This window comes from Ochlerotatus camptorhynchus, unplaced genomic scaffold, assembly GCF_037179485.1.
Source record: "Ochlerotatus camptorhynchus isolate MF236.1 unplaced genomic scaffold, CSIRO-AGI_Acam_v1.1 ptg000401l, whole genome shotgun sequence".
In the NCBI taxonomy this organism is placed as follows: Eukaryota; Metazoa; Arthropoda; class Insecta; order Diptera; family Culicidae; genus Ochlerotatus; species Ochlerotatus camptorhynchus.
Window position 1 is genome coordinate 2,571,961 of NW_027040887.1, and position 16,759 is coordinate 2,588,719.

A 16,759-nucleotide genomic window follows, 5' to 3' on the forward strand; every position below is an offset into this window, starting at 1 on the left:
CGAATACCACATGACCATGTCAATTAGCCAGAAACACTGACTGCTGACTTCCAAGCTTCCAACCCATCGGTCCTTTTCAGATAATGACTGATTAAAGAGTTAACTAAAAAGTTCAAGTAAGAGCTTGTATCCAAAACATATCGTCCAGGACACCAACAGAGCACCTCAAAATCAGAACTCTCGAATTGCTTGCGAATATCAACCTATCGAACTTTTTCACTGATAACGAGTTAAGAAATAAATTTAATATTTACTATACTTTTCCTGTGACACTACCTTTCGTAATCCTACGTCAAATCTACGGTCTTGTCTTGGATACAACCTATTACTTTTTTGTTTTATTTTATATGGATGATCGTTTTTCTACTATATTGAAATCGGAAAAAAAATCGTTATTGTAAAGCCATTATGTATGCATATGGCCTCTATTTTGGAACGTATATAGGGTAGAGAACTACTTCGGCCTAATCGCTTATTTTGGGCCTATCGAGCAGAAAACTTCAATTAAATCCATGCTTTCAGAGTTAACAAGTCGATTATGCGTTTGGTACGATACTTTAGTTAATAAGCTACCGAACGAAGTCAATGAGAACGCGAGGTATGAAGGTTTGCTCCCATTATTCCCAAAAACAAAAGAAGCGCTCCGACCGAATCAATTTTTATCTTCATCCGATAGGCCGAAGTGAATTCATTGCGTTTCAATGCGTTAGGCCGAGTTTAAAATCCGTAGGCCGAGTTTGGCGTCAAGAAGCAGTGTTGGACTTTTGACAAAATCTCAACAATTGGTTTCTCGTTTTCAAATCTTACGGGACGTATGGAAAGGTAAATAAATTTGGAAGCCATCAGTAATAATAACATTCCGTTTAGTGCTAAACTGAAATAGATTAAGAAAGACTAAGTGCGGGTTATGCTTAATAGGCCGGAAATGGGATAGTTAACCCTATCAAATCTGTAGTTATATATCTAGTAATTCCGGAGAACTTTGAGATTTGGGCGTAATTGCATTTGTAAACAAACACGTCAATAGGCGATTTCTGGCGAACTTCGAAAACTAACAACACAAACAGGTAGAAGATTGATTTCTTTATCCTTTGGAATAGTATGTTTACGAGATTGAGATAACCTGATTGACGTGTTTGTTTACAAATGCAATTACGCCCAAATCTCAAAGTTCGCTGGAAAGCAAAGGAAAATCGGGTAAGATGATATCCTCTCCATTCATGCCGCACACATTTTTACAATAGTTCAGTACATAACAGTTCAGTATTATAGGCGTCTAGCACACAGCAAAAAAATAATTTTAATATCACATCAAAGTGGCTCCACTTCAATCGTGTCGAATGGTGAAATATTACTTGCCAAAAAGGACAACATTATCATTAATACAGTGCATGAACTGAAATAACACTGCTTTTACTGCATTTGTTTATTTTAGTAGCCATAAAAATTACATGAGATTTTTGACATGATTGAAGTGCATCCTTTTGGATGTAATATTAAAATTAATTTTTTGCTGTGTATGAAAACCACATGTCTAGTAATTCCAGTATTTGGGGAGAATCGGACTTAATGGACAATTTATTTGACCTGCAAAATATGACATCTTCTTCGATTCCTCAGACATGTTTACAATAGTACACCACATGTGGGACAAAATTGTTAGACGGCTAATAAAGGGATAAAGGGAAAATGTTTTTGAAGTGCTCATTAGTTGTTCTAGAACTTCTCGGAATTTTCTAACGGCTTGATGAGGTGAGTTCCTTAACTTTCCTCAATAAATCTTCTTACTTTCCTAGAAATTGTTATGGGAATGTTTGGGAAATCTTTTGTACATGCTATGGAGAATCTTTTACAGCAGTTCCTTTTAATTCTCTCTCTCTCTCCCTGAGCTTACCAAGAAAATTCTCCGGATTTTTTTTTCGGAAAGTTCACTGCAAACACCCTTCTCAAGTAACATTTCAAGTTTTATCGGGGTTTTGAAGCATTCTACAAGTCTAAATGCTGATAATAATACTGAGCCATCATAAAACCAGCCATGTTTCTTGGGTTGATCTCTATACGAAGGAACAGGGCTTCGTGGCCGAGTGCTTAAGCTTGTTGTGAGAGGTTCGATTCCCGCTCCAGTGTTCAGTGTGTAGAACCTGAACGGTTGAAAACGGTGTTAATTGTCTTTTTTAAACGGGTACCCAACATTGCACGAATCTTCCAACATGTAAAACCAACAAAACAGCGACTCCAGTTAGGCAATCGAAAGACCCCTAGCTGCTACTACCAGAACTTCCCCCTACATTAAAATCGCAACCGGTTGACAGGTATGCATTGTTCAAAGGAGAAAATTGTTCTATACCGGTAATTTGGCTTCATGATCAGAATGTTACCTCTTTATTTATAGTAACTTTTCATCGCTCCCTTTTGGCTTATTCGCTCATTTATTTATTCGTTGTTATGCTTTACTTCTGCCCACCCGGCAGAGTGACACCACCATTCTCGTTGTACCAACAAGTGCTAGTTATGTATTCCGTGCGGCATCGTTATTATGTCTATGCTAATGGTGTTTACTGCACGTGATTGCAGAAATTAAAAACATCCCGTTGTTTTGGTAGTTTTACGAATTGTATGCTGTGTATGGTTTGTCCATGTTCCAACATGGACATGATTGGAAAATACTTCGACTTCCCTAAAACGTCACGTTTTTTAGGTACCAGACCTAATGAGACCAGCGAGCTTGAAACATGGAGGTGCTCATTGCTTCTGAGAGTCACCACCTAAGGTTTTATTTCGAAAAAAATCTCCATCGAGACCGATAAAATTTTGCGGGTGAGGAAAGTGTTAAATTTCGAAGATTTATAAAACTAAGTCTTAACAAAAGTTCCAGGAATTTTTTATAAGTTAAGGGCAATTCGCAAAAGTTTAAAGGGCATTATTTGATTTCAAAGAAAATCACAGAGTTCGAGGAACTTCGTGAACGTTCAAAGAACGTTTTAGAATTTCAAGTATGACTGCAACAGACTACTCTTTCTAGCATTCAGCACTGCGATGCAAGTATGAAAGAGTAAGCTGTCTTACCATAGAGGTAAATCTAAGACTAGTAGGTCCCGAATAAACGAGCTCTACTTTTTGGCTCAGCTCTGGTACTATCTTTGGTCCCAAGCTAATCGATTCAACCCTCGAAGCATAGAAATTCCACTAACCCCTCATTTAATCTGTCAAACTTTCATAGCGAATCAAAACAAACATTGTGCAGTACTAGAATTTTGACTAGAATGGGGTACGTTAATCGATTTGCTTGGGACCAATAGGCTAGTCAAGTAGTGAGCCAATTTCAAATCGATGGTTTCGTATTGATTGTTGGTCTTACCGCTGTCAGTGTGTCCAAAAGTGTCAGATTGTCAAAAAATGTCGCGATCATGTGAGCTATGGCGCATCTATATGTGGTTGACAGTAGGTAAATGAAAATTACTTTGACCCGCTTTACCTACTTTTGGGTTCCTGCACTATAGTGCCGAGATGAGTGAAAAGAACTTAATTTTGGGTACTTTTTCCTAACCGTGTACTATGTCAGTGTTGCTCACAATACAGCTGCCTAATCATGCCATAAGATTATCAATCTCTTAATCAATTAATAAATAGTTAGACGCTGGGCTGAAAAACAATCTTCTGCAAAGTTGTAGCTGAGAAAATTTCCCATAAGAATAGTGATAGAACTTATTAACAGTGCACTATGGAAAAAGGCTAGAAGACAGTGAACAAAAAGTTTGGGTTTCCCGTAGCAATTTCCATATAAACTTCAAATGGTTTGTGCCAAGTCAGTTTCTTACCAAATGAGTTTAAATTTTGGGAGACTAATCAGAGCCCGATGTGGAACCGTTTGAGCACTGTGGAGCGAACATTTCAAATTTTGCATAAGTCTAATCAACATTCATGATTTTCAAAATCTCGGCTATAAAATTAATGACGTTTAAACGCTGTACAGACCGAGGTATATATTTAATAACCCGTGATAGCATGCTTGGTGGGATTCTCGGCATTTGGAACCCAATGAGGAAAATTGATACCCTTTTGACCTCTATTACACCTACATGGCTGACTGGTTGATGATTATGACAAATAAATATTGGATTCATGTATGAAAAGATTTACAGAAATTTCAATACACCACCGAGGGAGATGACTCTATCTACGATGCAGAAAAGATTGTGTTTTGCTGTGGCTAGCTGCGCGCACGCTGAGTAGATAGAAAGAAGATTGATAACGATTTTGAAGATTTTCTGCAAAAAGATGATGTGCGATGCAAGTAGATGCGAGAAATGAGAGAAGATTTTTCGAAGATTGATTCGCTAGTGTGAGATTTGTTGAGCATCTAGACTTGAGATTTAGATGTGTCACCCCCTTCGTACACCACATACTAGAGTGTGTTTGCCTGTCGTTGATATGCTCATCAACAGCAGCCGTGGACCCGTGGATTAGCAACCAACAACGAAATCAGTACACCCCAGATGGCATGGGATCGAAACTAGAAATTATGCTGATAAAAAATCACAAATAAAATCAGCAGTTGTGTATCGATATTTTGATTTTACAACAGAAATCGATATTTTGATCTGGCAACACCATCGATATTTTAACATTGGTAACGATTGGTAGCAATATTTTGAGAAAGAACTTTATAAACGATTCACGATTAGACTTATAGCATCTTAACAATTATTCATGAAATGGTGACGATCGCTATCGATTTTTCTTATGAATGGTTTTGAAGATCGATGTATGGAAAATTAAAGAAAATTAACGAAATGGTTGGTCATGTCATTGTTAAAGCCTTTCATTGTTAAAAGGCAAATGCATGCAGATTGATGAAACAACTACAAACAAATGCTCTCCACACAGCAAAAAAAAATGTAATATCGATCAACGTAATTCAAGCTTATGTATGAAATGATGATGTTATAGCAAAAAGCAGATGCAATATTACATCAATAGATGTAATTTTGTTCGCTAAATCGATGTACATCGTACAACGTAATATTACACAACCGGCGGAATGACCTCTGTGCAGCTGTTTGGATGTAATATTCAACAACTTTTTTTCTGTGCAGATCTTAGATCACAATTTCGTAACATTCACACGAATGACGTTTCTCCTCGTTTCACCGATCCGACATGACCACAGAATGACCTTTGTACACATATTATCGCAAAAACCATGTCATTACTTTCCTCCGCATGAAGAGTCATTTTCGCAAACCATGCGTGACGAATCGTCGCAACGACACATGTGAGTCTGCCAACTACGGTTCACATGCCCATGGCAGCCGCATTTGATTACGAAATCTACTTGTTTATATGATAAATGGTCGATAATGATTCCCCTCTGCTTTTTTCTCTACTTTCACCATCAGCCGAGGGAAGGAGACCACCACAACGATTCCAACTTCAACCAGCATGTCGAACCTTATCGAATCCCAGCATAGTTCATCATCTGGAGACCACTTGTAGTACCGAAGCCATGATCGTGATCGCATCGCTCCTGCATCTATTTGAGCTTGGATTACTACTGCTAGCTACGAGGAGCAACGTCCAGGCCCAGATCCAAGATGTCACCATCGTTCTCAGTCAGGGAACGATCGTCGGGGTAATCTTAACCATCAAATCTCATAAACAAAGAAATATTTCCCAAATTTCTCGATGTTCACAGCTCAAAGTATTCCCGGAGACGTCTCGCATTCCCGTCTTCACCTACCTGGGCATCCCCTACGCGAAGACCCCATTGGATGACCTTCGTTTCGCTCCTCCGGTGCCAAGTCCCGGCTGGAATCGGACCCTCTACGCTCGGGACTTCAAACCGATTTGTCCGCAGTTGGAGAACAACAGCTACGACGATGTGGACTCGCAGGGTCGGTACAAATTCCGTGAAACCAGCGAGGATTGCCTTTACCTAAACATCTGGATGCCGGAAACGGCCATCAGATACGGAGGCTTTCCGGTACTGGTCATGATCACCGGAGAAGAAATGGCTTTCGATTGGTCCATAAACCGGGCTACGGGATTGGATCTGGCCTCGGACGGGATCATCGTCGTAACGGTTCAGTACCGTTCGAATGTCTTCGGATGGCTGTCCCTTGGTCAGAAGTATGCCCCTGGAAACTTGGGGCTACGCGATCAACAGCTGGCACTGCTGTGGGTAAAAGATAATATACAAAAGTTTGGAGGAGACACCAATAGGATCACCCTCTTGGGTCACGGCACTACAGGAGGTCCAAATGTTATGACTCACCTGGTAAGTCCAATGGCCCGGGGGTTATTCTCCAAGGCGATCATAATGTCCGGTACGATCTTTTCGCCGTACTCCCGAGTAAATACTGATCGAAGCCTGTCGGAGGAGATTGTGAAGATTCTGGCCTGCAACTACGACATTGGACGCAACGTACTCAAATGTCTACAGCAGAAAAGCGTGCACGACCTGCTCAAGGCCTATGAGTACGTCTACCGCAATGGAAACTACACGATCAACATGGGCCCTATCGTAGATGATTATCTACCAGCCATGGAGCGCTACGTTATGGACGATCCTCGATCGTTGTTCACCTCGAAATCTTACATCATAGAGGATATGCCGATCATGTTCGGCATCACGAGCAACGAAGGCGGTTTCATGCTGAACAAATGGCTGGACTTTGCCAAGCAAGGGCAGGGCTATCTCCGGAAATACGTCAACGAATCATTGATTCCGAACATTTTGGAACAGTACGAGTACGATGGAATTGGGCGGAATCAGGTGAGTTTTTAAACTTTGAAAATAAACAATCCAAACTATGATCCTTCTCCCTCAGATCCGCGAAACCATTAGTTGGCGATTTTTCGACCAAATCCCGGACTCCACTGCCCATCTGCTTCATTCGATCATCAAACTAACCACGGAAACCAAGTTCGAAATTCCATTCTACAAGACACTGGAAGTTCTCAGCATGACCACTCCAGATGCCATCCAGGACCCATCCAAGCCCGATGAAACCCAGCAAGCCCTCCGAGGTGGCGGAAACCTGTACGTCTACCTTTTCCATCACTCCAACTCGATGGATATGCGAGGCAAGATCAACTACTTTGGCGGCGCTTCACACTCGTCCGATCTGCCATTCCTAATGGGACCCAGCCTTTTCCAGGAAATTGGACGAAAGAGACTGTCCCAATCAGAGGATAAGCTCTGCAAGAAAATTCGTGCTCTCTTCTGTGAGTTCATCAAAGTTGGGTAAGGCCTACGTAAATCACGACCCATCACCGTCACTCATACTTATACCTTCTAGTGATCCAACGCCCAGTCGCAAGGTCGACTCCTGGACGCCATACACGGAGAACCTCAAGTACATCAAACTGATCTCCAACCGAGTTGACGCCATCTTCCAAAACGACAAGCACAGTCTGGAGACCATCTTCGAAGATAACATCAAAACCATCGAGGACAAACTCCTTAACGTCAATCAGGACGACGTCCCAAACCAGGAAAACCCCTACCTTTTGGGTCGTAGCAACCTGGACGATCAAGAAAGTTCTCGCTCGTCCAAGAGCGCCATCTTCCTGGACAACACCAAAGATTCCGAATACTTCCATTACCTGCGTCGAATCGATAGCTTCTGGTACAGGTTCCTCCCGAAGCTCACCCAAATCATGAACGCCACCGATCAGGAACGCCTGCGAAACAGACGAATCGATCTGAACCTGGAAGAAGAACAGGAACTGCTTCGCGAGTCTTCCGAAGCGTCCCGCTACAAGCATGCTTTCTTCTCGATGCTTACCCTGGTCTGTATGCTCCTGGCCGTGCTGTGCGTTTGCGTGTACGTATTGAAGAAGAGTACAAACAAAAGCTTTAGCAGTATTTTATGACACAAGTTCTTCTTCCGGTCCAAGCTGTTCGATCGGAAGAACCGCACCAAGAAAGCGGAAGTGAGTGGTAGTGCGGCGGATGATGACGATGAGTTCAACATTACCGGTATCAGCCACCGGATCAAGACGGCACCGATCGCGACCCGGACCATGACTAGGACTGGGACGGATCGTGTGGTCCGGAGCAATCCGTTGTATGGCGAAAATTACAAACGGTTCGTTACGGGGGGCGAGAGTGTGGGAACCATGGGATTCGGTGCGAGTGCTAGTAATAACAGTGTAATTGGGGGTTTGAGAACCGTGGAGGGGTCCTCGATGAGTGGGGCGAGAAGGGGAAATAACGAGTTTGGCGAGAATGTGAATGCCATCCTGACCGATATGGACGAGGAGTTGGAGGTTAGGAACTGGCGGTATCAGCTTTCCAATGACCATTTCTAGGATGTAAGATGTGTGATAGGTTCTGGAATAGTCTAGTGTTTGCTTTAAGGATTTCTGAGTGATTTTTAGGAAGCTAGATTTTGAATAAAGAATTTCTTTTGAAATAAGGTTGTTTTCCTCATGTAAAAAATCAAGCCGAACATTGCATTAGGTCCTAAGTAACATTGAAAGATTCTCTTTGCATCCTCACGGCCATGTAAAGACATTCCCAGGTATTTTCAGCACACAGATCGATAAAAGAAGCTTTTATCTAGCATCTAATACGACAAACACATCAAGAAACGGTTCTGTGATCAAGTTATTAACGAAAGAGAAAGTCGACGAAGAGAGTCGATCAATGTTACTTAGGACCTAATGCAATGTTCAGCTTGAAATCATTGGCAGCATCTGAATTTTCGAGGGGAGTTTCGACGGAGTTTTCAGATATTCATGGCGGAGAGGGTTCCGAGAGATTCCGGTAGAAATTTTCGGTGCTGCCAAAGAAGGTTCCACGTAGCTTCGACGGAGTTTTCTCGAGTTTTCGGTGGAGGAGGCTCTGCACGATTCCGGTGAAGATTTTTAATGCTGCCACCGGAAATTTCAATGGATTTTTTTCTGCGGAATAATTTTCTCAAGTCAGAAGTGTGAATTTGAGCGAACCGAAGCGAACAACAAAACAAGACAAAACCCTTCATGCCCTGAGAAAATGTATTTAATTGTTTTTTGTTATAATAAATGCAGCTCAAGTGATCTGCCTCTAGCTCCAAATCATGACAAACGGCAAAATACGGTGGAAAGTCAGATCTACTCTACGGCGAAATCTACCTCAAGGAGTGTGTATAGAAGCGTCTGCTTCCTTTGTTGAAGCAATACGAGGGCCCTACGATCTTCTGGCCGGATCTAGCTTCGTGCCACTATTCAAATGCTGCCCTGGAGTGGTACAAAGCCAACGGGGTCACTTTCGTACCCAAGAACATGAACCCCCTGAACGCACCGAAACTAAGGCCCATCGAAAAATACTGGACTATTAAGAAGCAGGCACTATGGAAGCATCCCAAGGAGGTCAAATCTTAGGAAGACATGGGTTTCCGTACAGAAGAAGCTGCAGCCAGATGTTCCAGAAGAATCGGTCAACTAGGTAATTTTCTACAGCGTTTTTTTCCGTGATGTAATTTGATGTGGGACACTCTTTATGGAAGCTGGAATCGGCAGCATTGGGTTTCAGTACGGAAAACAAGATCGACGGAAAACAAATCAAGGAAAAAAAAATTGGCATGATTTCCCTTGAAATGATATTTAGCTCAGTCCCGAAAACTGTTTTGTCAATATCGCCGTGTATGGTCTATATTTTAGAGCACTAGTAAAAAGAATAATAGGGGAATTTACGTATTCTCGGCAACCTACGCAGCGACCTTTTTTCTATAGCCTTTTTCTCTAAGGAACGCACACATATGCAGTATTGGTTTGTTTACAATCTTTTGCTGCCAGCTGCTTTAACAATTTCAGTCGAAAGAATTGTCAAAAACTGTTTTGAAACGCATTTACAAAGCTCCAATCTTCTCTAGTGAGAGCGAGTATTGTCGGCAACCAGTTTTTCTTCGGCAACCGTTCCATTTGAACTGCATGTAAATCTGCTGTTCTATTATCGGCAACTCGAAATCAGCTACAATTTGTAGTGCGTGTGTTGCATTTCAAGAAAACCTTGCTAGATTGCTTTTTCTCAGTGGTAAAAATATAGTCAAATTGAAGCTGAAAGCATAAAGAATCGTTTGCATGCATTCAGCGAAGTGTTTTCGTAAGAAAATCCAGTGAAAATAGTGTTTCAATTTGGGTTGCCGAAAATAGTCTGTCATGCCGAAGCCGTCATTTCCCCTATTTTATGTTGCATCAGGAGATTTTTCTTATATCGGGAAAAATGATAATGATTTTTTTCCCACAGTTACAGTTGAACGAAAAATAAATTTAAAAAATTCGAGGTAATTAATGTTCTTGGAAACGGCGCCGGTGGTGTAGTGGTAATCGTGATTACCTCTCACCCCAGCAGGCCTGGGTTCAATCCCAGTCGGCACCGCCGGCATGTTCTGAAGCATAACATCTCTGATCACGCCTTCCTTTGGTTGGTCGGTTGGCCGTTGGTCCCCGGTTCATGAGTTGATGGGTCGATAGGTAGGGTCCAGGTGTGGGAGCTGCCTTCCTGGCACGTCGGTAGCATTGGTGCTCAGCACGGAAAACAAGATCGACGGAAAAAAAAACAAACCAATGTTCTTGGAAAATTTTAGTTACAGTTTTCGGATTTTCCCGGACATCACGTGCTTTGATAATTCATGACTTTTGGTCGCTTATGGTGGAGAAAAATTGCGGAATATCCGGAAAAATCTTTGCCAGAGTAATTACATCAAGCTTGTTGAAGATTTATTATCGTTCACTGGTGAAAATTTCAGAGTGGTTTCTCTTACTGATTTTGCGATATGACTGAACAACTAACTATCAGTCATACTCGGCGAACGAGAACGGCCCAAATTCAAGTTTAGCTTATTCATAAATCACATAAAGTGCAGGAACTCAGTCATGAGTAAATATGCTTCATGCTTTTCCAGGTTTTTCGAGGAACAAATTCGAGAACATGAGAAAAGGAAAGATTGGATTATGTAGTACAACTATCGTCAAATTTCCTCATTTTCCAGTAGATTCTTGAGGTTTTCCAACATGAGGCAAATTTACTTATCGCTGAGCTCCTGCACTTTTGGAGATTATGTGTAAACTAAAGCCAAATTTGGATCGTTCTCATTCGCCGTGTTGGAAAACTATTAAAATGGGGTGCAAAAATCATACCGATTTTTATAGATCATCTGAAAGAGTGTCGTTTTCTGAGCACAGCTAAATTTTTAGCGATCCCATCATCTCGATTTTTAAATCAAGATTTAAATATTTTATTTCTGACACTAAATCCATTTTATCCTCAAAACCGCAATCTCATCCACATCAATGAAAAAAAATCTGATTATTTTTTTCTATTCCAGACATCCCTTTTCATCTCTGAATATTTTTTTTTTTGTATTTGACATGTCCTGAACATCCCTATTAATTTTTAATAAATTTTATCCTACTGCCTATAGACTTCTCTGACGTTTGTGAAATGCACAAGTGTTAGTGCAGAACTTGGGGTAAATTATAAGTATTAGTGGAAGAAAACCTTTGAATTTACCCAAACTAAAGCAGAACTAATCCTTGTGCAATTTATACACTTAGAAATTTTTACATAAATCTGTAAAATTTTACCGGAATCTCAACAGCTGAATGCAGATTTCCTGAAATTTTTCACAAATATCTGTGAATTTTTCACAGATACCTGTAAATAATTACAAGAAAACTGTAAAATTGTTTACCGAACGTTCAGCTGTTGAGATTTGGGTAAAATTTAACAGAAATCTGTAAAATAATCTTAGTGTGTACAAACGTCAGAAACGTCTATTCCGATTCTTTCCTATCTTTTATTTCCAGGCGCCTGGCAACCCCATATCAGCATGGAGGTAACTCTAAAACCAGAAGGTCCCGAAGAAACGGGCTCAACTTTATCAGTCCTATCCGTTTGACAGTAGGCATTATCACGGACCTTATTTAAATAAGACCCGCCTGACGTATACATGGTGCAAAGGGATGAAAATTATAACAAGAGACAATAGAAGATGATAGCATCAAAAGCGTGGCCGCCAGTCAGGCCCCTGATTATTTTCATCCCGCTCGCATGCTATAACCAACAATCAATACGAAACTAACGATTTCAAATTGGCTCACTACTTGACTAGCCTATTGGTCCCAAGCAAATAGGTTAACGTACCCCATTCTAGTATAAATTACAGTACTACCAAGCTAATCGATTCACCCCTCGAAACATAGGGAAAACCAATAACCCCTCATTTTATCTGGGTTAGGGTTCGTTAATCGCTTGCTTGGGACCAATAGGCTAGTCAAGTGGTGAGCCAATTTAAAATCGTTAGTTTCGTATTGATTGTTGGTACTACACTATGTTTGTTTTGATTCGCTATAGCTTGTTTGACAGATAAAATTTAGTGGATTTTCCTATGTTTCGAGGGGAGAATCGATTAGCTTTGGACCGAAGCTCTTTTCTTCAGGATCTACTAGTCTTACACTCAAAAAATATTCAAATCTATATAGTATAAAAGTTACGCTAAATCGCAACTCCCCAACTAACAATTTTAGCTGCAGATTAGCTTATACAGCCAAAAATTGGCTTATACAGCTAATTTTTGCCTGTATAAGCTAGTCTGCAAATAAAATTGTTTGTTGGGTCTCCTTCCCGACGCATAATTCGGAATAAAGAGAGAGAATACAAACTTAGTATAAAAATGCTTTATGCATGGGTAGTACCTATAAGGTGCAAGTAATTTACAGGAAATTATTTACATTTAGATTTTGCAGTTGCTGTCATTAACATTTGTCATTTATTTTGTTAAACGTAAAAGGAGCAAAAATTTAGGGAAAGATCTTTAAAATATTTTATTTTACTTGTAATCAATCTTACCTATCGACACAATAAGTTATAATGGTACTCAAATGTCATCCTTGCTCCCCGTTAAAGGGTGAGTATTTCTTTTATCCGGATCCGTTTCGCAACCGCATCAAAATATTCCTCCGGATTGGACTGAACTTCAAATGGATCCTGCGCTGTGGGGACAGATAGACTTGCCTCCCTTATCAGCATCAGCTAGCTGACACAATGTCACGATCCAGCACCAGGAAGCAACATTCGAATCCTTATCTTGTATTCAACCACATCACTCACCCCCAAAGATTGTCACCCGGTAGATCATCTTTCCAATTGATAATGGATCTGGATCGATCTCCGGTTGAATGTAGATATCTGCTGCGGCGAAGTTGCGTACCAATTGAACGCATGATTGCAACGTGTGATAGATAAACATGACAAAAACGATATTCAACAGTTACAAGCTTGTATTACGATTGTGTTTAACTAAACGTACAACTGGCAATCTTCAAATTCCGACAATAGTTCCTTGGATTGGATTGGAGGATAACGTTCCGATAGACTTCTTGATCACCGTAACTTGCTATTCCGACACCACTGTTCGGATTAATCAGCTCATCGTCAGGTATGACTAGATTCGTAAGATTTTACACTAGCCGTTGATATACACCAGGGCACCAGTAGGAACCGGTCAACCACAGTAATTCTAATTCGTTCTCGGTTGGAGGTTCCGTCGGTGCCTTAAACCTGTCTTGATACCGATCTTCCGTGCGTTGTTTAATTCACGATTAATTTTTCAAGCCTATCAAAAATAAATCAACGAAATAAACTGAATGAATTCTACACTACTATACGAGCTTAGTATAATGTTGAAATAAATTTTATTCGAATCTATGTATAAACATTGTTAAAGCATAAAATAATTAAATTTTAATCTATGTTATTTAGTAATATTTTTGAGTGTAGAGTTACCTCTATGGTTTGGAGGAGGTCGAAGAAAATGTGAATTTTTTTTACATGGGTAGGAGCAGGGATGGAAAATCATTTACATTCATTTCGTGCATTCATTTAAATTCATTTGCCTCTAACTCTTTTCATCAACAGAATACAGTTAAATGATGTATGAAGCTATTGTAGCTTTTGATATTAAATACAGCTTTTGTTAACAAATGAATCTCTTATGCATGATGAAATAGAGCTGGCAGAACATGTTATTGTTTTTCAGTGAATGCAATTTATACCTTGTACAGACATACAAAGTTCACTGTTGTACTACCGTTGTACCATAGAGGTAACTCTAAGACTAGAAGGTCCCGAAGAAACGAGCTCAACTTTTTGGCTCAGCTCTGGTACTATCTTCGGTCCCAAGCTAATCGATTCACCCCTCGAAACTTAGGAGAATCCACTAACCCCTCATTTTATCTAGTTAAGTTGAGTTCGTTATTTCGGGACCTTCTAGTCTTAGAGTTACCTCTATGGTTGTACCAACAATCAATACGAAACTAACGATTTTAAATTGGCTCACTACTTTAGTAGCCTATTGGCCCCAAGCAAACGATTAACGTACCCTATTCTAGTTGAAATTCTATTACTACACTATGTTTGTTTTGATTCGCTATGAAAGTTTGACAGATAACATCAGGGGTGTGTGGATTCATGCAGAACATGCAGGGGTGAGTGAAATAGCTTGGGACTGCTTGGGACCGTTGTTCTGGTACTGAGTGAGCCAAAAATAATAATGATTTTCTTCGGGACCCAGTGGTCTTAGAGTTACCTCTATGGTTGTACTGCTTTAAGCTAGTACCACAAATTGTACGTTTTGAGGTACTTGATTAAAGGAGTACAACCATAGAGGTAACTCTAAGACCACTGGGTCCCGAAGAAAATCATTATTATTTTTGGCTCACTCAGTACCAGAACAACGGTCCCAAGCAGTCCCAAGCTATTTCACTCACCCCTGCATGTTCTGCATGAATCCACACACCCCTGATGTTATCTATCAAACTTTCATAGCGAATCAAAACAAACATAGTGTAGTAATAGAATTTCAACTAGAATAGGGTACGTTAATCGTTTGCTTGGGACCAATAGGCTACTAAAGTGGTGAGCCAATTTAAAATCGTTAGTTTCGTATTGATTGTTGGTACAACGGTACTAATTTGTATGTCTGTCTGTGGTATTACATTCACATCGCTCTGATTCATCATGCATAAGAGATACAGATTTGAGTTGTTTACAAAAGATGTAGCTAACATAAAAACCTATAAAAGCTTCAATCACTTTATTACTGAATTTTGTTGATGAAAAAAGTGACGAGGCTCGGTAGCTCAGTGGTTACCGTTTCTGCTTACTGAGCAGAAGGTCGGGAGTTCAATCTCAGGCCCGTCCCCTTCCTTGCAATTTTTCACTTTGCCTTATTCTATACCCACTAGATTTTAATGAAAAACAAATTCTTCTTTAACACCGATCGCATCACTTACCACAGTGTGGGTCCTGATCTAAAAATAGAAATTGGATGAGTGCGCGCGCGCGTGTGTGTGTGTGTGTGTGTGTGTGTGTGTGTGTGTGTGTGTGTGTGTGTGTGTGTGTGTGTGTGTGTGTGTGTGTGTGTGTTTGTGTATTATAATCGCTCTACCAAAAACGATCCCTGCGTGTGCGTGCAACCTTTCCCCAATCCCAACATCCCAGTGATTTCTCGTGGAAGCGCAGAGGATTTCTCGGTTTCCTTCACAGCGAGTGCCACGTCAACACATTCCTTCCCATTCCCTAGTTGACCTGCATTCGGACACGGCCGGCGCTGGTATTGCTAAATATTAGATCTCCAGTTCTTACACATTGAGGATGAATGTTAGTCCCAAACATCATATGTTGGTTCTCTGTGAAATTGCAGCTGATCTGGTAATAACAGAGTAGCAACCGTGGGCGGTCAATCTGATTGATTGACTGATTGAATTTTGTTGATGAAAAAAGTTAGAGGCAAATGAATGTAAATGAATGCAAGAAATGAATGTAAATGATTTTCCATCCCTTGTTATGAGGGTCCATCATTTTGGGCAAATTTTCAGGTGACATAATTAATGAATGCTCCCTCATTCAGATGTATTTTATTTAAAAAAAAAACCTTGGCAGCGCTGTTATAGCACCGACATACCGACATGAAACTTAAACTTAACTCTTGATCGAGAATCCATAACGGCGGATTCAAATGTGCAGCGATCCCATCTGTCAAAACCATAGAAATTTGTTATCCAGATAAAAATAATTTGTCCGGAATAGATTAGACACGAACCAACACATATATTTTGTATGCGTGTTCGTGGCTAGGATACACAATTTTCACGAACACAGCGGCAGATGTCAGTTTTGTGCTTTGATCATAAATTTGATGATACTTTGTATGGTCATTCATGTCGGTTTGTCGGTGGTTATAGCATAGAGGTAAGTCTATAGACTTACCTCTATGCTATAACAGCGCTGCCAAGGTTTTTTTTTTTATAAAATGCATCTGAATGAGGGAGCATTCATTAATTATGTCACTTGAAAATTTGTCCAAAATGATGGACCCTTCTACCCATGTAAAAAAATTTCACATTTTCCTCGACCTCCTCCAAACCATATAGAGGTAACTCTAAGACTAGTAGATCCCGAAGAAAAGAACTCAACTTTTTGGCTCAGCTCTGGTACTATCTTCGGTCCCAAGCTTATCGATGCACCCCTCGAAACATAGGAAATCCACAAGCCCCTCATTTTATCTGTCAAACAAGCTATACACGGTAAGAAAAAAGTACCCAAAATTGAGTAAAAAATTACTCAACGCTGGGTTCTAACACTTGAGGTCCACCGTTGAGTAATTCTCAAAAATGTTCTGGTTAAATTTTACTCAACTAATGAGTAATATCAGATGAACTCAAATTTGAGTTATTTTTCTGATGAAATTCAATTCAATAATCATTATTT

At 40.3% G+C, this 16,759-nt stretch overlaps 1 protein-coding gene across 1 annotated transcript; it reads left to right on the forward strand.

Moving 5' to 3' along the window:
- The first annotated feature begins 5,425 nt into the window (after window positions 1–5,425).
- LOC135710699 (carboxylesterase 1C) lies at window positions 5,426–8,016 on the forward strand. The gene is made up of 4 exons (XM_065233344.1): window positions 5,426–5,632; window positions 5,696–6,775; window positions 6,831–7,246; window positions 7,302–8,016. Exons 1-4 carry the CDS (start codon window positions 5,507–5,509, stop codon window positions 7,876–7,878), a joined length of 2,199 nt encoding a protein of 732 aa, XP_065089416.1. The 5' UTR covers window positions 5,426–5,506; the 3' UTR covers window positions 7,879–8,016.
- Window positions 8,017–16,759: the final 8,743 nt, after the last annotated feature.